This window comes from Corylus avellana, chromosome 1, assembly GCF_965113065.1.
Source record: "Corylus avellana chromosome 1, dhCorAvel1.hap1.2, whole genome shotgun sequence".
Lineage (NCBI taxonomy): Eukaryota > Viridiplantae > Streptophyta > Magnoliopsida > Fagales > Betulaceae > Corylus > Corylus avellana.
In genome coordinates, this window is record NC_142490.1 from 7930947 (window position 1) to 7946972 (window position 16026).

General features: G+C 34.7%; 1 protein-coding gene and 1 pseudogene across 4 annotated transcripts; one reads left to right on the plus strand and one right to left on the minus strand.

Annotated features, from left to right (window-relative positions):
* Positions 1 to 2800: 2800 nt before the first annotated feature.
* LOC132168806 (Methyltransferase family protein) lies at positions 2801 to 11177 on the minus strand. 3 transcript variants are annotated; one of them, XM_059579866.2, is made up of 7 exons: positions 10902 to 11177; positions 7486 to 7595; positions 5642 to 5853; positions 5463 to 5554; positions 3572 to 3674; positions 3347 to 3489; positions 2801 to 3130 (listed from the first exon to the last, which is right to left on the minus strand). In XM_059579866.2, the coding sequence occupies exons 1-7, from the start codon at positions 11094 to 11096 to the stop codon at positions 3080 to 3082; spliced, it is 906 nt and encodes a 301-aa protein (XP_059435849.2). In that variant the 5' UTR covers positions 11097 to 11177; the 3' UTR covers positions 2801 to 3079. The 3 variants fall into 3 exon arrangements, with proteins under 3 accessions (XP_059435849.2, XP_059435848.2, XP_088368615.1); XM_059579865.2 differs by having other exon boundaries at positions 2801 to 3178; XM_088512489.1 differs by having other exon boundaries at positions 2801 to 3178; positions 5463 to 5853.
* Positions 11178 to 11669: 492 nt separating this feature from the next.
* LOC132168804 (uncharacterized) lies at positions 11670 to 15978 on the plus strand (annotated as a pseudogene). The gene is made up of 2 exons (XR_015911111.1): positions 11670 to 13975; positions 15749 to 15978. The product of XR_015911111.1 is annotated as an uncharacterized LOC132168804 (transcript).
* Positions 15979 to 16026: the final 48 nt, after the last annotated feature.

The window sequence follows — 16026 nt, forward strand, 5'->3', positions numbered from 1 at the left end:
AACCACATGACATGACGAGAACAAATCACACATATATATTAACTAAAAAATAAAAAAGACAAGGGAATTAAACGCACACATCTTGAAGGATGCCCGTGATATTTCAAAACTTCTAAGGGTGCACAAGTGAGATTCAGTGAAAGTGATAACCCATATATGATAATATTCTTTTCATAAGGACAAATATAGGAAAAAAGACAAAATATGGGGTTGTAAGTACAATTCCAAATTTCCAAGGGTGATTGAAAGTACATATATGCATGGACGTGGCGTGGATACACATACACGCGTGCAGTGATATAACTGGGAATTTATCTTCGAATACTTCTTATACATATATATCTTAATTTTCACAAAACTCCCTGAAATTTTACGTGTTTTTAAAGTACTTTTGAAGTTCAAAAAATTTCAATTAAGGGTATCGAACTTTTAATTACTCAATTCTGTTAAAAAATTTCGTTAAATCTTGTTAAAAATTTCCAAAATACCCATTTTTATTAGAAAAAAATAAAATAAAAATTATAAAGATTCAAATGTTTTTCTTTTTATAAAAAAATAAAAAATAAAAACATGTTTGCAATATTTTTGCAGCATCTTTGCTTTATTTAATTTATTTTTATAAATAAAATGGGTATTTTGGAAATTTTGACAAAATTTAATAGAAAATCCTAATGAGACAATTAAAAGAAATCGAAAGTTCGATATCCTTAATTGAGAGTTTTTAAACTTTGTGAGGGTAATGTCAAAACGAGTGGAAATTTATAAGAATTTTGTGAATATTTTTTTTTTTAAGTAAACTTGTTTTAATATCTTTCATTGAATATTTTAATGTCTAGGGTTTATATATAATTTACAAAGTTAATTATGGCTTTCTTCTCTCCGAGAGGGATGATTAGTGAGATTAAAAATTCAAACTAGCTTCTTCTAATTACTTCATAGTAAATTAGTAATTATTAATTAGGACGTCCAAACTTCTAAAAATATGCAGTTCATATTAAAAGGGTGAGATTAAAAAAAGAAAAAAGTGTTTTAACCACACCAAATCATGATAGAAAAACTAAGTACTGAGAGCTCAAAAAAGAGATATTATTTGAAGTTAAAATTACTGCATCTCAATGATAGTTAGGTCTATAACATGTGATATATATAGAGAGAAAATTAAAATTTTTTGAAGAAGAAGATGTGGAATTCATAGAAAATTTCTACAGTAAATTGAGGTCAGTTTATGACAAGTTGACAAAGATTGGACCCCTTCAAATACTTTCTCTAATCTTTATGACAAGATTAGAGGTTCAGTAAGTAACATCTCCAATCACATGTTGCAATTGAGGTCAGTTTATGACAAGTTGACAAAGATTGGACCCCTTCAAATACTTTCTCTAATCTTTATGACAAGATTAGAGGTTCAGTAAGTAACATCTCCAATCGCATGTTGCAATTGAGGTCAGTTCATGACAAGTTGACAAAGATTCGACCCCTTCAAATACTTTCTCTAATCTTTAATTATAGCAATTAGAATAAAAGAAAAGGATGCAAGGGACACAAGCTCCCTATTCAACATGAGACAAACAGCATGCAGACCAAATATTATCATTTGGAAATTTTATAAAAACAATTGCGCAGCATTTTATAAATACAAAAGAACAGTTTTTCATCAAACCGTAGTGTAAGAAAAATTCCTTGTATCTTCAAATGGTATCTCGACAAAACAGATGGCGCTAAAAATAAACAAGTCCTCGATATTCCTTCATATAAACTCAACTCCAATTCGTTTTATTTAATAAATGAGCCAATTGTAAACATAAAATTAAGCTCGATTACTAAACAAACTATACTCCTATAAATTCGTATAACTTCATTTTTATTATTATTATTATTTTTAAGGATGAATAACAAGTTTTATAGCACAAAAAATAAAAACATGGTTCACGCCAGGCATTAGACATCACCCTTATAACCCCATTTAGCCATTCTTTCACTAATTGTAAGTCTATTTTTCAAGACTAACCATAAAATAAAACCCTGCCTACAAATAGCATAAGGAAACCAAATCAACTTCCACCAATCAACCTGCCTACGAATCTCTCTAAGAATCCCCCAAGTATCTAGACTCACATAAACACCCTTCTTGGAACCTATCCAAACCGGTTTATCATAACGGCCCTTATTAACCTTCGATAGTCTAGCTTGAATATCCACCAAAGCTTCAGATCTGACTGGCCTCCAATACCAATCCCCATTTTTCAAAACAGTAGATAATTTGGCCGCCAACCTACTTTGAGTATCATAGACAACTCTATACCCAAACTTATCACATATGAATACTTTCCCCATTCCCAACCTCAAATTTAAGGAAACTTTTAGCAATATTCCTTAACTTGAGGATTTTCCTCCAAATCCAAGAACAATTTTGAGTAACACCAACACTCCAAAAGCTCCTACCTTTCAAGAAGTTAGTTTTTATCCAAGCTACCCAAATAGAACCTGACCAAGCAAAAAGACTCCACACATGACCCAGCATAGAAGTTTATTATTTTTTGTTGTGTTACTTTAATTTCGTAATTAAAACAGCTTAAGTAAAGATAGAATTCTCTTCTTAATATAATAAATATAGCTTGAATTGTTATTATGAGTCTTGATATAAATATGTATGTGGTCATTCATGCATAATGAAATTGATATACATACATATAAACTTGAGATTGAATTATTCAAGATTCAAGTTAATTTGTTTAATTAACTCAAATGATAAAATCTCAACAATAGTTAATTAACTAATAATTAGTATGAATTTACAAAAAAAAAAAAAAAATCCTGATATTTACTTTATAGAAGAAATGAATAAGTTGACTAAGAAGTTCGTGAACAAGCTCGAATTTGCTCGAAAAATAAATGAGTAATGCTTGAACAAATTATCTAGCTTGAGTTCAACTCTTGTTCAAAATAAAATTAAATAAACAGAGCTTGAACAATACTCAGCTCGACTCTACTCGATTGCAGCCCTAAACCGTAGGGTAAGAAAAATTCATCAACTCTTCAAATGGTACCTCAACAACAGAGGTATCTCTGACAAATCACTTCACATGGGCTTCTGAAACTTCCCATGAACCCATACTCTCCGCATGCTCTTCTGATTTCGGCGATTCACAGATTTAACACAACAATATTCAAGCTCAAGCTGCATGGGTACATAAGAAGTTCAAAATAAGCACTAGTCTGGAGTTTCAATCTCCAAATAGTAGAAATTATTTAGAGATTGAAACACCAAAGAGGGGGGGAGGAAAGTATAAATTTAATTGTTGAAGATTGTCAATCAGCACCAATCAACCCAAAATTAAGAGTATACCTCAATGAAGCCGGCACCTGCAAAGAGATCTCTTATGGTATCTAAACAGAAGAAATAAGAACGGGTTCCATCCGATCGCATGTATTCCCTGAACCCTACTCTTTGATCAGACTCAAATCGAAGCATAGTCATATCATATAGACCTGAATTCTTCAGCTTAACCGGTGTCAGCAAGTGTAAGGACAAAAGATCAAAAAACTTCTACTAACTTAAAAAACTATTTACCATAATCCCTGAATAAGAGCATGCCTCCTGGCTTTAAAACGGAAAAGCACTCCTTGATGGATGTTGGCATCCTCTGGAATGGTACAGCTGATAGAGTAAATATCTGACATATTCCACAATAAAAACTCAGATATCAAAATGAATATACTTTTTTCATGGAATCAGAGTAAAAGTAGACCATGCTCTATGCAGATGTTCAGGGTGTTGATTAGCGAGAAAGGTTCAAGCAGGATTGAAGACTCTTAATCGAGGAACAAAGCAAGTATTAACATAGAACCATACGCAAGAAGCATGTTCTGCATGAACTTTGTGACTAAAGATGATTATCGAGATATCACAAAATTAATTCCTGAATAAGTCCATTGACACACGAGACTCAAGAAAAAAATTGCAACATACTTTAATGAATAATCAAAAGAAAACATGATGACAACTACCTTCAAATTAGAAAAAAAAAATGTTGGAAGCAATGCCTTGCACCATTTCATAGTGCACAGTACATTAATCTCCATCAGCAGGCAAGTTAGGAGTCTCAATCACGATAACAAAGACGGTGGACCATGAAAGCCATGCAGAACAGCAAGACACAGGTGATGACTTCCCCAACATATTTATATAACATTGAATATCATCATAGGTTACCAACTTGTAATACATGAACACAAAACTTGGTATTCTGTTTTCTACATTAGCCATAGTTTTTTTCTTTTCTTTTTCTTTTGAATTTCGCAATGAGGTTATTCTTTTTGCCTTTCATTGACAAGTTACATGCGCACCCAAATAAGTCTTGAATCCACGACCACACCCTCCAACCTATTCTTATAGAAGGAGGAGGCACCATTTGAGCTAAGCTCATTAGCTTTAGCAACAGGATATTCCTACATGCACTCAAAATATCATTTCCCTCTAACGACTGTGGTACTGATATAAAGCTCTATGCATGTGTACGTTAATTATAATATTGTTCAAAAGATTTGACCTTGAGACTTGACTCGTTGGAACATTTTTTGGCTTGTAAATTGTATGTACCAGAAGTCAAAATGTTTTTCATTTTCATATATAAAACAATTTTATTATCTGCCACCAACATGCAATATTCAGGAGATGCCTAAATTGGGACAACAACATGCTATATACAATAGAACACGACCCCCCACCCCCCCCCCCCCCTCCCTCTCTCTCTCTCTCTCTCTCTACAACTGTTGAAATGTGTAATAAAAATATGGGATCATTTATACTATTTGATGCATGCAATCACTGGACAGTAGACAACAATGTCTCACCTGGTTGCCAATGGTCCTAACACCAAATAGCATATCCCCCACCCTGAATAAATAAGAGTTGTAGGTTGAGATCAGACGTTCAATACTGTGAGGGTGCATGAGTTGTACTTACAATCAAACAATGCATCATGAATGGAAATAAGAACCAATCAGATGAATTTGAGAAGGGGACTTAAAGATCCAAAATAGTAAGAAACTTAGAGAACTTGAGGCAAAATCCAGATTCCATGTATTGCAATATCAAACATAACAAGAGCACTAAGAAAAGACAGGATACCAACACAAAGGTTTTCACTTAAAAAAAAAATTCAAACAGCATGAGTGGTAAGTACTACCAGTAAGCCACGGACATATTTCTGTTTGGTAGGGATATGCAATGACATCATCACAAACATCAAATGAAAATATGAAGAAGCTATATTGCAATTTTTAAATGAATGATCATTCACGTGAGAAAAATCAACTTAACTCACTTAAACAGAGTTATCTCTCCCTATGTGTGTGTAAGATACGGGGCCCCTAATTTATCTTTCTACATTCTCAAGGTACATCCAGAGGTCCCATAGCAATGTGAACTCAAAATGGTTTTGGGGAATAAAAATGAATACCAAGGTAACAAAATCCACACCACCAATGCAACAGCCACTTTCTTCCGGTGAACACGAATCATTAAAATAACTTCCATTACTTTCTTTCACATCTGGAAAAGAAAAAAAGAAATCTTGAGTATATTTCACATAGGTGGCCAACAACAGTGCACAGCAAGGGAACAGGTGAAGCTCAAAACCTGACAAGCAACTTTGCTGTTTTTGCAGAAAAACTTCCTGGCAGGTATGGCAGGCCAACCACTTTGGAAAACCAACTATTGAAAAATCACAATAGAATGTATGGAAACGATGTCTAACAGATGCAGAAGTAGCGGCATCTATAATCCCTTCAGCCCTCTCCAGAGTCTCACTGCTACAATCGCATGCATAAACAATGATGTGTTCATTGCCACTACACAGGAAATTGAAGTCTGTCAGGAATCAGGTAGAAGGCTAGCAGCATGATCTGGAGCCTACGACAAAGATCTATAACTTGATTAAATTTATGATATTTATTTTCATTTTTCCAATCAACAAAATTTAATGCAAATTCATTATGTGATATGACTAATTTGCACCTTGTGCTTGCCTGTTTCAACAAAACTGGCAATTTTGTTAAAAACTCAAGCCATATGGTGATAAAGAATTCCATAAAGAGACCTAAAAATATTTCTAATAATTGATGCATTTAAAAGTGTGACTTACTGCCAGTTTTCTGAATATGTTCCATAGTCCTCCCTAATCACCACGACAAAATTTAAAATCTCTCGGTACTTGTGATGCTAGATAAACTTTCTAATAAAAAACTAGAAGGGATTTCTTGTACATATAAAGCTGTTTGTTACAATGTAAAAACACATAAAAATAAAAAAAAGTATTGTTTGGCTATGTACTGAAAACGAATTTTTTTTGATAAGTCAAACGAAAAATGTTGCTTTTAAGCATTTAAAAATAAAAAATAAAAAATTATGCTACCAAGAGGATCAAAAGAAAAACAGGCGAAGTTTTGCATCTTGATCTTAGGAGGGTTTGTATATTTCTATCTTGAACATTTCAGCTCAATCAGTGACAGACTTACAAAGCATATTTTTGCTTATATTATTTTTACTTTATCCCACAAAAATTTTTGATAAGTACTTTATCCCACAAAAATATCTAAATAGTATAACTATAAATGAAACTGCTATTTACTTATCAAGAAAAAAAAAAAACTGCTATTCAAAATCAAAGGAAAAAATTCGACCCAAAGAGAGCCTTACATTATTCAGTGCTTCTTTTTCAATTCCAAAAGTTTTTTTTTTTTTTTTTTTTTTTGATAAGTAAAAGCTTGAAAATTGAAAAATTCCAAAAGATTGCTCACGTTCTTTTGTGGTAAAAGTTAGGTTGTGCTCTGATTCTATTAAATTCAGAGTTTATCGTCAATCAAATTTTCATCCTCTAGTATAGTGAATGAATATCAGGCTTTTCTGCAGTATCCACACTTTAACCCCATCTATCGACATATCTACAACATCTAGTTGACCAAGGCAGGCTAGTAATGCATACGACAAGACTAACTACCATAACTCAAAATTTGATCTAGCTGTGCTAGTCCATTTCAATAAAACTAAATAACAGTTGCAGCTTCTCTATTTTGTTACTTCACTCTGCTATTCCCATCATTTGTAATAAATTACACTAAAAGTAGGACATTACTGTTTAAGATCAAAATGTTATAACAATTATAAATAAAATCATAAGTTACCATCACAAAGGGTACAACTTTTTTAAAATCATTTTCCTCTTTCTGCTTTGCAGTGATTTAATTTCTACCTCAATTTCAATCTAGGTTCAAACTTTTTCTAAACCTGAAATTCCATCAAGGGTTGTAGGAACAGTCTCTTGGGTTCATTTCAATATACTGTTTCAAAAGCAAGAGCTACTATAATGAAACTCTAATTCAGAATAATTAACTGAATAGATTAGGCAGTTCTCTATAATTATGCATAATTTAAGAAAAACATTGATGTACAGTGCATTCAATTTGAGGCCATCTTGAGGTTACCGTAAAATTGGGAGAGCAGTACTGCCATTGCCACATCCCACCTCCAAAACCTTAGAACATTCTCCACGGGAGACTAGTTCTGGGAATTCCTTCAGTAAGTACCGTCTCTCCTACATCCAAAGTGAGAAAGTAAGACAAAAGACAACCAAACAAAAATCTTACATATATAAAGTTAAAATGTACTGCATGTGTAATGAAAGGTCAAAACTTAAAAATTAACAAAAAGGGTAAGACACAAGAGACAGGTCCATAATCTACATAAGATTAAAACCCAATTAAATTAAGTTTTTATATTATCAGATTATCTAAAATCAAACACATTATAATTGTATATGGTGAAAAAATAAATAAAAACCTTATATTGCTGTTAGTTAATAATCTATGCAGCACTGGATTAGAAAAAAAATAAGCCTTTCAATAAGGACCTCTGCAAGAAAGACCTATCCTTTTAATCTCTACCGCTACCCTGTTAACCAAAATACATGCTTTAAATAGGAATAATTCGGAACTTTAGGTCTCCTTATGTTAAATTTATAATGATGATATCTTAATTGCAAGAAAGCCTTGGGACTTGTTTGAATTGATTCTGACACTTTAGTTTACTCTGAGATCAAACATCTCTATGCTAGATATTCTGTTTACATTATCTGTTAAATTACTTACACGTCAACAGCAAGATCTTTCTGATCATAACTTTTTCATCATGCTCATATTTTGGTCACATAAGACCACAAAGGACACTGCTCTCTCTCACGGAAGACAACATAGGACACCCAAAGATAAACATGCAATGAACAGGACAAGAGAACAAACCATTATCCTATTTCATTTTTCTTTTCTTTTCAGAAAGTAATAAAATTTACTAGCAATGCACAAAGTTAAGACCTAAATTAAACATAGTCAAAAAAAAAAAAAAAAAAAGAAGAAGAGAGAACAAGCTGAAGCCACCATCAAGTCATACAGCAATCACAGAGTCAAAAGCTTCGACCTAGACAATGAGAGCTCAGTGCCATCATGGTACAAGTATTTCTTTCTCTCAAGATGCACCAAGTGAAGTACAAGGGCATGACATTGCAAATTGCACGACTCCAATCCCTACGAAAATGCATCTTCTAATATGTCAACATATTCTCCCAACCATCTGAGGCATCACCCACATAATTCCAAACAATGATAAACAAGTAACTAAAGTTTCAAAAAAATGGAGCAATACAGTAATAGATGGTCCATTGTGTTGCTACAGACTTAGCAAATACAACATCAGTATAAAATAATGTTGTTAGACTTCCTAAGATTTATAAGTATCTAACAACACAAACCAAGCAAAGAAAGCCACTGTTCTCTTTTTGTTACCCCAACAGTCACTATACTTTGTATTTGTTAAGAAGCATGAACAAAATAAGTATAAGTTTATAAGTAGTACTTTTTAATCATAGATTCTGACAAGGAACTAGAAATGGAAAATTATTCTTGATGTGCCTCTTTATTGTTAAATAATAGCATTTACATTGCAACTGCTATGTTCTTAATATTGGTGTTGTCCCGACTTCTTAACTCCACTTTACCTTCCTAACATCATTCAATATTGAAAAAAGAAAAAAGAAAGGAAGAAAAAACAATGATTAGTAAATATTGAAGAGAAATTCCACAACTACAATCTATGCTCTTTCAACCAGAAGTTCAAACTTCCTGGATTGTGTACAACCAGCATTTCACAAGCCTTCTTTCTTCTTTGGCCACAGACTCTCAGTTTGCCTTCACAAAACATTGATGCACTAATGCACGAGCAGCAAACCAGAAAAATAAAAACACAAACAATGAAACAAGAAAATCACTGCTTACTGTAGTACAAGAATGTTCATGGTACTGTAGCAATTTTATACTTGGGGATTTTTATGTCTTTTAGGGCACCTTATTTAGTTTACTTCAGACCACTGAGGTCTTATTATTTCAAGGGCTAGGGTTTGATTTAATTAGATTTTATGGTATAAATGTGAGTCTAAGCGCTTTAAACTGATTCTTACTGAGATCTTGATCATTGTCCAGCAAAGAAATTCTTTATTTCTTTCTCTTGGCTCTTTAGCTTAGAAGACCAGTCCTTTGACGCTGTAATTTTGATCTCTATTGCTCTCTCTTTGATCATTAAGCATCTCCAGTACCAAGCAGATGGGTTTTGTAGGTTTTTCCATCAATCTCGTATCAGAGCAGAAAATCAATATTTTTTCGCTGTGATAGCTCAAAAACCAAGAGGTGTTGCAAATGCAAAGGATGAGACAAAGCCTGCATGGAGATCATACAAGATCCCAAATTGAGGCACCAAAAGGTGAGCATGAAACCTCGAACCAACAGGAAGAAGTGTCAGGGAAAAAGATGCAATTGATGAGCAAGTTAAACTGTTTCATAATCCATGGATTCAAGATAAACCCAAAAGTGGTGGATTAGACGAATAATTAGCCAGAGCACTCAATCTTAATTTGGGAATTAGCATTGAAGTTTTGTACTGACATGGAATGATGCATGTGGAGGTTACCTTGATTGGGACTCTAGTTTGGAGAGTCTATGACACTCCAGAAAGTTAGTCCCACATAGAGTGAAAGGTTTATAAAGATACTCATGAGTGCTAAATTTCACATTGATTCCTTAAAAAAATGAAATTTGGCTTTATAAGTGGTTATAGGAAGCTTTGATTGCAACTTGACTAGTCCTTTTAGAGTCAGAACACAGATGTGGTTAGCGCTTTCTCTCGGTCGTTACAAATAGTATCAAAGCAACCTAGTAAAGCCATGTGGCTAAAGAGTCAATTGGAACCGAAACTATGTTAAAGAGTGGAAGGTATGTTTTGTGAGTCAAAGGAGATAGCGGTTCAATGGCGGAAAATGCTAGATAAGTCATATGCTAGGTAAGGAAAGCCGAACCTTTTGCACCCGGAAATTTATGGAGCCAAAGCCTAAGGACGCATGTTCTCCCGGATTACTACCTAATGAGCTTGTACGCGTGTTCTATAAGTTATCTTTAGAAGTAGGTTTTAACAAGACTGATGAGCAACTCCTGAATGATCAACATTAATATGATTTCATCACAAAAAGAATAATCGTCATAACTTCTATATTATTTGCAATCCTAAGCAAGCATTCGCGGGTAAAATTTGAGCTTTATATGTGAGTTTCAATTTACTTTTCTTCTTATTTTCTTTTCCCAATCAAAGCTATGCAACATTGAGTTCTAGAATGTGATGTTCCAAGCAACAATTTGTTAAAAATAAGATCATAACCAAAATCTAAACTTCATGATAATTTGCAAAAACAAAACAAAAAATTAATTAATTAAAAAAAGCACCATATATTCGATATTTATCTTGATTGAATAGCAAAGCGTGCTTTAAAAAAAAAAGAGAGAGAGAGAGAGAAGATTGAAACCTTGAAGAATTTGCCGGAGGAGTGACGGATGTGAAATCTCTTCCATGCCGCTGAATCGTCTTCTGTTGCCGTTTGAGAAGGGCGATTTGGAGGTTGGAACGGGAGCAAGTGGAAGCGAAACGAAGAGTCGTTTTCGACCTCTGCTTTCAGCTCCTCCCACTCGAAGTCCTTGGAGAAGTACTCCGCTGCCTCCATTCAATTGGTAGATTCATATGTCTCATACTTCTCTTGTCCCATCTATTTACGCTTGGTTCGTTTCTCTCTAAAATGTTTTTTTTCTTTTTAAATTCAATGAAAATTATTTTAGCTAAAAATATTATTTAGCGTTTAGCTCATATTTGGCTCAAGCGGTGAACATCTTGGTCCGAAGGATTTACTTCTTTTAAGATCTAAAGTTAAATACTTTACGGGTTTAAACAATTTCTAGAGCCATACCCCAATAAAAAGCCAACAACTTAGCCGATTCTTTATAGAAAAACTTTCGAAGGTGCCACTTAATCTTTATTGCCTAAGGGGCATGCCACCTCAAAACAATCAACCTTTGTGTTTCCGACTTCTGTGAAACCTTTGACGCATCCTGCGGCCACAATCCGATCAACAGCAGTGTGAAGCCTTGGTCATAACCACCATTTATAACTTTACTCCCACCAAAGGCAAAGAATTACATGACCTGCCAGAATTTTTGAAATATTTTGTCTTTTTCCCCAATTTTTAATTATATCGTAGAGCTGTTGCATATGTAATTATTATGAGCAGCATTTGAGCAGCATTTGACTGCGTCAGAGTTTGCCAATTGCCAGCTGATAAAATCTGAGTTTAGGTCAGTTCTCTGGTCTCCACTCTCCCCTGCCGACCGTGATACATATCCTCATTTTGGCTTGTGTAAAAGAAAAACAAACTACCTTGTTCGACTTTTCCTCCTGAAGATCAAAAAGCTGGCATGCACCACTCCGTAGCAAATTTGATAACGTTTGTATATAAATCATGCTGTGGATTTGATCCTCTCACACATCTGGGTTTTGTGCTTGTGTGCATAAGAGACTGAGAGAGATATATGGAGGTCCAAAAATTTTGTAAGTTCTTGTGTGCATATGTGATGTTTTTGGTCTCTTCTTGATTGCTGTAGTGTTGTTTAGTCGCTTTTAGTGTGAATTTTAGTTGTCTAGATTGTTTGTTGTTTTTGGAGATCTGAATTGTTTCCTCTCTGTATTGAGAGTTTGAGGTTTTTGGTGTAATTGCTGATTTGAATTCCGGTGGTCTGTCTATTGAAAAGACTTTTGTAAAGTTGTGTTGCTATAAAATAAAAAATAAAAAATTAGAAAAGAGATGGAGTTCCAAGATTGTAGTCAATGGCATCACTTGATCTTTTGTCAAGAGATGGAAAACGATGACCAGAATGATGTTGTTTGTTGGCTGTGCAAAGAACCAGTATTGGGATGTCCCGCCTACAAATGCTTGGAATGCAACTTCCTCCAACATAAATCGTGCATCGGGCCAACACACACAATAAAGATGGAGGTGAAACATAATTTGAGGGAAAGACATCACTTGATGTTCATAGAAGAGCTGAACAATGGTGGGAAGGAGGAAGTTGTTTGCTTGGGATGCGAGGAACCAGTATTTGGTCCCGCTTACAAATGCTCCATACCTGAATGCACCTTTCTCCTTCATAAACCGTGCACTGAGCTACCCCACATGATACAGCACCCTGTGCACCCAGAGCACACCCTTACTCTTGGAGTGCCATCAATGAATAATTGTTGCGATGTCTGCAGATCATTTTGCGGTGGATCCCTCTTCTACCAATGTTTCCCCTGCGATTTTGATGTTGACATCAAATGTGTTTCCCGTTGGCGATTTAGTGATGAAGAATGCCACCAACATACACTCATCCCCATGCGGAAGCAGATGCAGTTCACTTGCGAAGCTTGTGCAGAGGAAAGCAAGGGTATCGCCTACTTATGTAGCGTTTGCCGGGTCTTGATTCATCATAAGTGTGATCGATTTCCACACACCATTAAAACTTATACACATGATCACTCCCTTATTCGCACCTATTCTCTTCGTCAAGTTGAGAAGCAGGACAACGTATTATGTAAACTATGTTATAAAAAGGTGAATACAGAGCATGCAGCTTACTTTTGTCGGGAATGCAGTTACATTACTCACTTGAATTGTGCATATTGGGTCCAAGATTCTAGTTCAACCATTGAGTCGGTGCCCACTAATTCTGTTGGCTATGAATCTCATTTGGTTCATTTGGTGGAGGGAATCAATCTAACAGAGGATGAAAAAGCTGGCCCTGGAGAGATCAAACATTTCAGCCATCCACAACATAACTTATTCCTCAGCAATGAAGAGCTTACAGAGTACAAGCGTTGTGAGGCATGTATGCAATTTATAATCTCTAGCGCCACATTTTACAGATGTACCAAATGCAACTTCTTCCTTCATAATAGATGTGCTAAACTCCCCTCAACGATTAAGCGAGGGTTATTTCACCAACATCCACTAACACTCTTCCCACGAGCACCGCACACAGATGGATTGTTCCGGTGTCGAGCTTGTAGACGTCTTCGCCATGGCTTCACCTATAAATGTGACGAATGTGGATGGTACAACTTAGACATTCAGTGTTGTTTAATTCCAGAAACCCTTAAATATGAAGCTCACCAACACTCTCTCTTCCTTGCTATGAGTTCTTTCGAAACTTGCAGTGCTTGTGGTGAAGATGGTGCGAAATTCGTGTGCACTAATTGCAAGTTCGCCATGTGTTTTAGATGTACAACTCTTCCACTCATAGTTAGATATGAACATGATACACATCTCCTAACGCTCTCCTCTACATGTGAAGATGATTTTGAAGAATATTATTGTCTAATTTGTGAAGAAGAACGAGATCCAGACTACTGGTTCTATTACTGTGTAAAATGTAAGTTCACTGCTCATCCTCGATGCATTGTTGGGGGAGAATCTGTCCATTAAGTTTGGAAGAACTTATTTAAATGAAGATCATCAGCATCCTCTTACTATTGTCCAAAAGACTGAACATTCCCATCCATGTGATGTTTGTGGTGAGTCCTTTCAAGAATTGACTATAGAATGTATTCAATGCAAATTCAATAATCAATATTCACTTGAGGATTAGTCCTTTTATGTGGGGATATGATTGTTTACAAAAACTAAGTAAAAAGAGAGTAAAGTCTTTTCTTGCTATAGTTAGCTTAGTTAGCCAGCATATTTTCATGTGTTAGAGAGAGAGAATCTCTTTCTATATAATCTCTTTAAATATACATTGATTAGGGTTGAAACTCTTGCTTGTACATATATTATTTGCATTTATTCCTATGTCTTCCTATCAATGGCATTATGAAAATCTTGCTTCACCTCTTTCTAGCATTCTTGTTATGTGGTGTTTTGATTGGATAGTTTTTTAGGATTTTTTGGAATTTTTAATGATAACAACATTAGTAACAAATATGAAATTAACTTATCAAATTATCATGATCAGAACACGAGGATTCACTATAAAGAAAGTGGTTGTTTACCAGTATCATCAAATGTTCCAAACCAATAAATGATAACTAAAAACAATTATCATGCATTGTTGATTCACAAGTCAATGCACTTATCTACTTTTATGATTTTGTGTCTAAATGATGATAGAAATTTTTGCAACTACTTTTCACATACAAAGCAAACATTTACTTGGGTTGTCAACTTTTTAGGTTCATAGATAAAGATCATGAGCTGATTAATTGCTTAAATAAACTAAGATAATTGCATTGGTAATTAAAAGATTAGACTCAAGCAGGAAGTTGAAAGCTGCTTTGTGTAAGTTGAGCTGGAGTGCGACATTGTACAACATATGGAGGCAGAGGAATAATTAAAAACATGGTAATCAGCTTAAATCAGAAGAGAAAATTGCGCAGAACATCACTTGAGAGGTTAGAGCTCGGATTAAGGAAAAAGGTTGATTTAAAAGGACAAAGGGAAACTTAGAACTCTGCTGCAGTTGGGAGCTACCAAATAAAATACTTTGCTGCAGAATAGATGAGTTGCTGCAGAAAGATGTTCTTGAGTTGTATAGAATACGGTTTTGTTAATTGTTGATATGTAAGTAGTTCATTCTAGGGTGTTGTTGTTTAGTTGATTTGTTTACCTTTTGATTAGTTTGGATTTGGATTGGTTTTATGCTGCTGTGTGTAGCAATAGCTAGTGGTTTTGCTGGAGGGTGTTTTTCTTTTATAAAATTCTCATTCATTAAAAAAAAACAAAAAAAAAAAAAAAAAAAAACCACCCTACTATTCTCCAATACTTAGTGTTGATGCAAAGAACATCCACAGTAGCTTTGCACCAACGGCCTCCTAACCACCCCTTTCTATTTTGCAAGCGGAGCTCCACTCTGGAAGACGGCCAGGAGAGGGGTGGTTAGGACCCGTTGGTCAAGAGCCACTAAGGATGATCCTTGCATTAACACCAAGGAAGGTTATCAGCCTTCCAAGCTATATTGATTAGAAAAAAAAAAAGGGGGGGGGGGGGGGAGAGAGAGAGAAGAAGAAGAAGCTATATTCATCTTGGTCTGGAATGCCATGTTATGTGTTACTGTGATAATGCTCTGCCATCATTTCAAATGATTCAGCCTCCTGTTTAGAAAGAGATTCGTCCTTCATCTCTTTTATCTTTATAGTAATGTATTAAGGGAACAAATTCCTTTCATATATCCTTTACATTTTACATGGTTACTTACTGTGGGATAATGTGTCAACATTTTTTTCTTTCACTTTCTAGATTCAATATGCCTCTTTATGTTCTTTTTACTTTGACAAGTGCTTTTTCTGTTTCAGATGCCAAGAAGCAGATTCAAACATTTTCCTCCAAGGCAATTGCATCTAGCTTCTCATCTACAATACATTGATATAGATTAGTGCTTATATATATGCTTCCTGCCGTTAATACATCGTCGGATATTACCATAAACACTCATTTCACTTGAGCATATTTACAGTGTTTAACTTAAATGACACTTGTCAGTTGTCAGCATTTTAAACGGCCGCTTGTAACAATTCTAAGCTATTCGCTTGAAGGCTTCTGCTTTTATATATAGCATACGACAACAAGCTGA

Bases quoted from the DNA above. Each gene is read 5' to 3' on its own strand.
- LOC132168806 (XM_088512489.1), bottom strand. From the start codon at position 11,096: ATGGAGGCAGCGGAGTACTTCTCCAAGGACTTCGAGTGGGAGGAGCTG. The intron at 3,675-5,462 runs GTATTCATTTTT...GGAATATGTCAG, and splicing joins GTGTGGATTTTGTTACCTTG to ATATTTACTCTATCAGCTGT. The intron at 3,490-3,571 runs GTAAATAGTTTT...TGAAGAATTCAG, and splicing joins GCTCTTATTCAGGGATTATG to GTCTATATGATATGACTATG.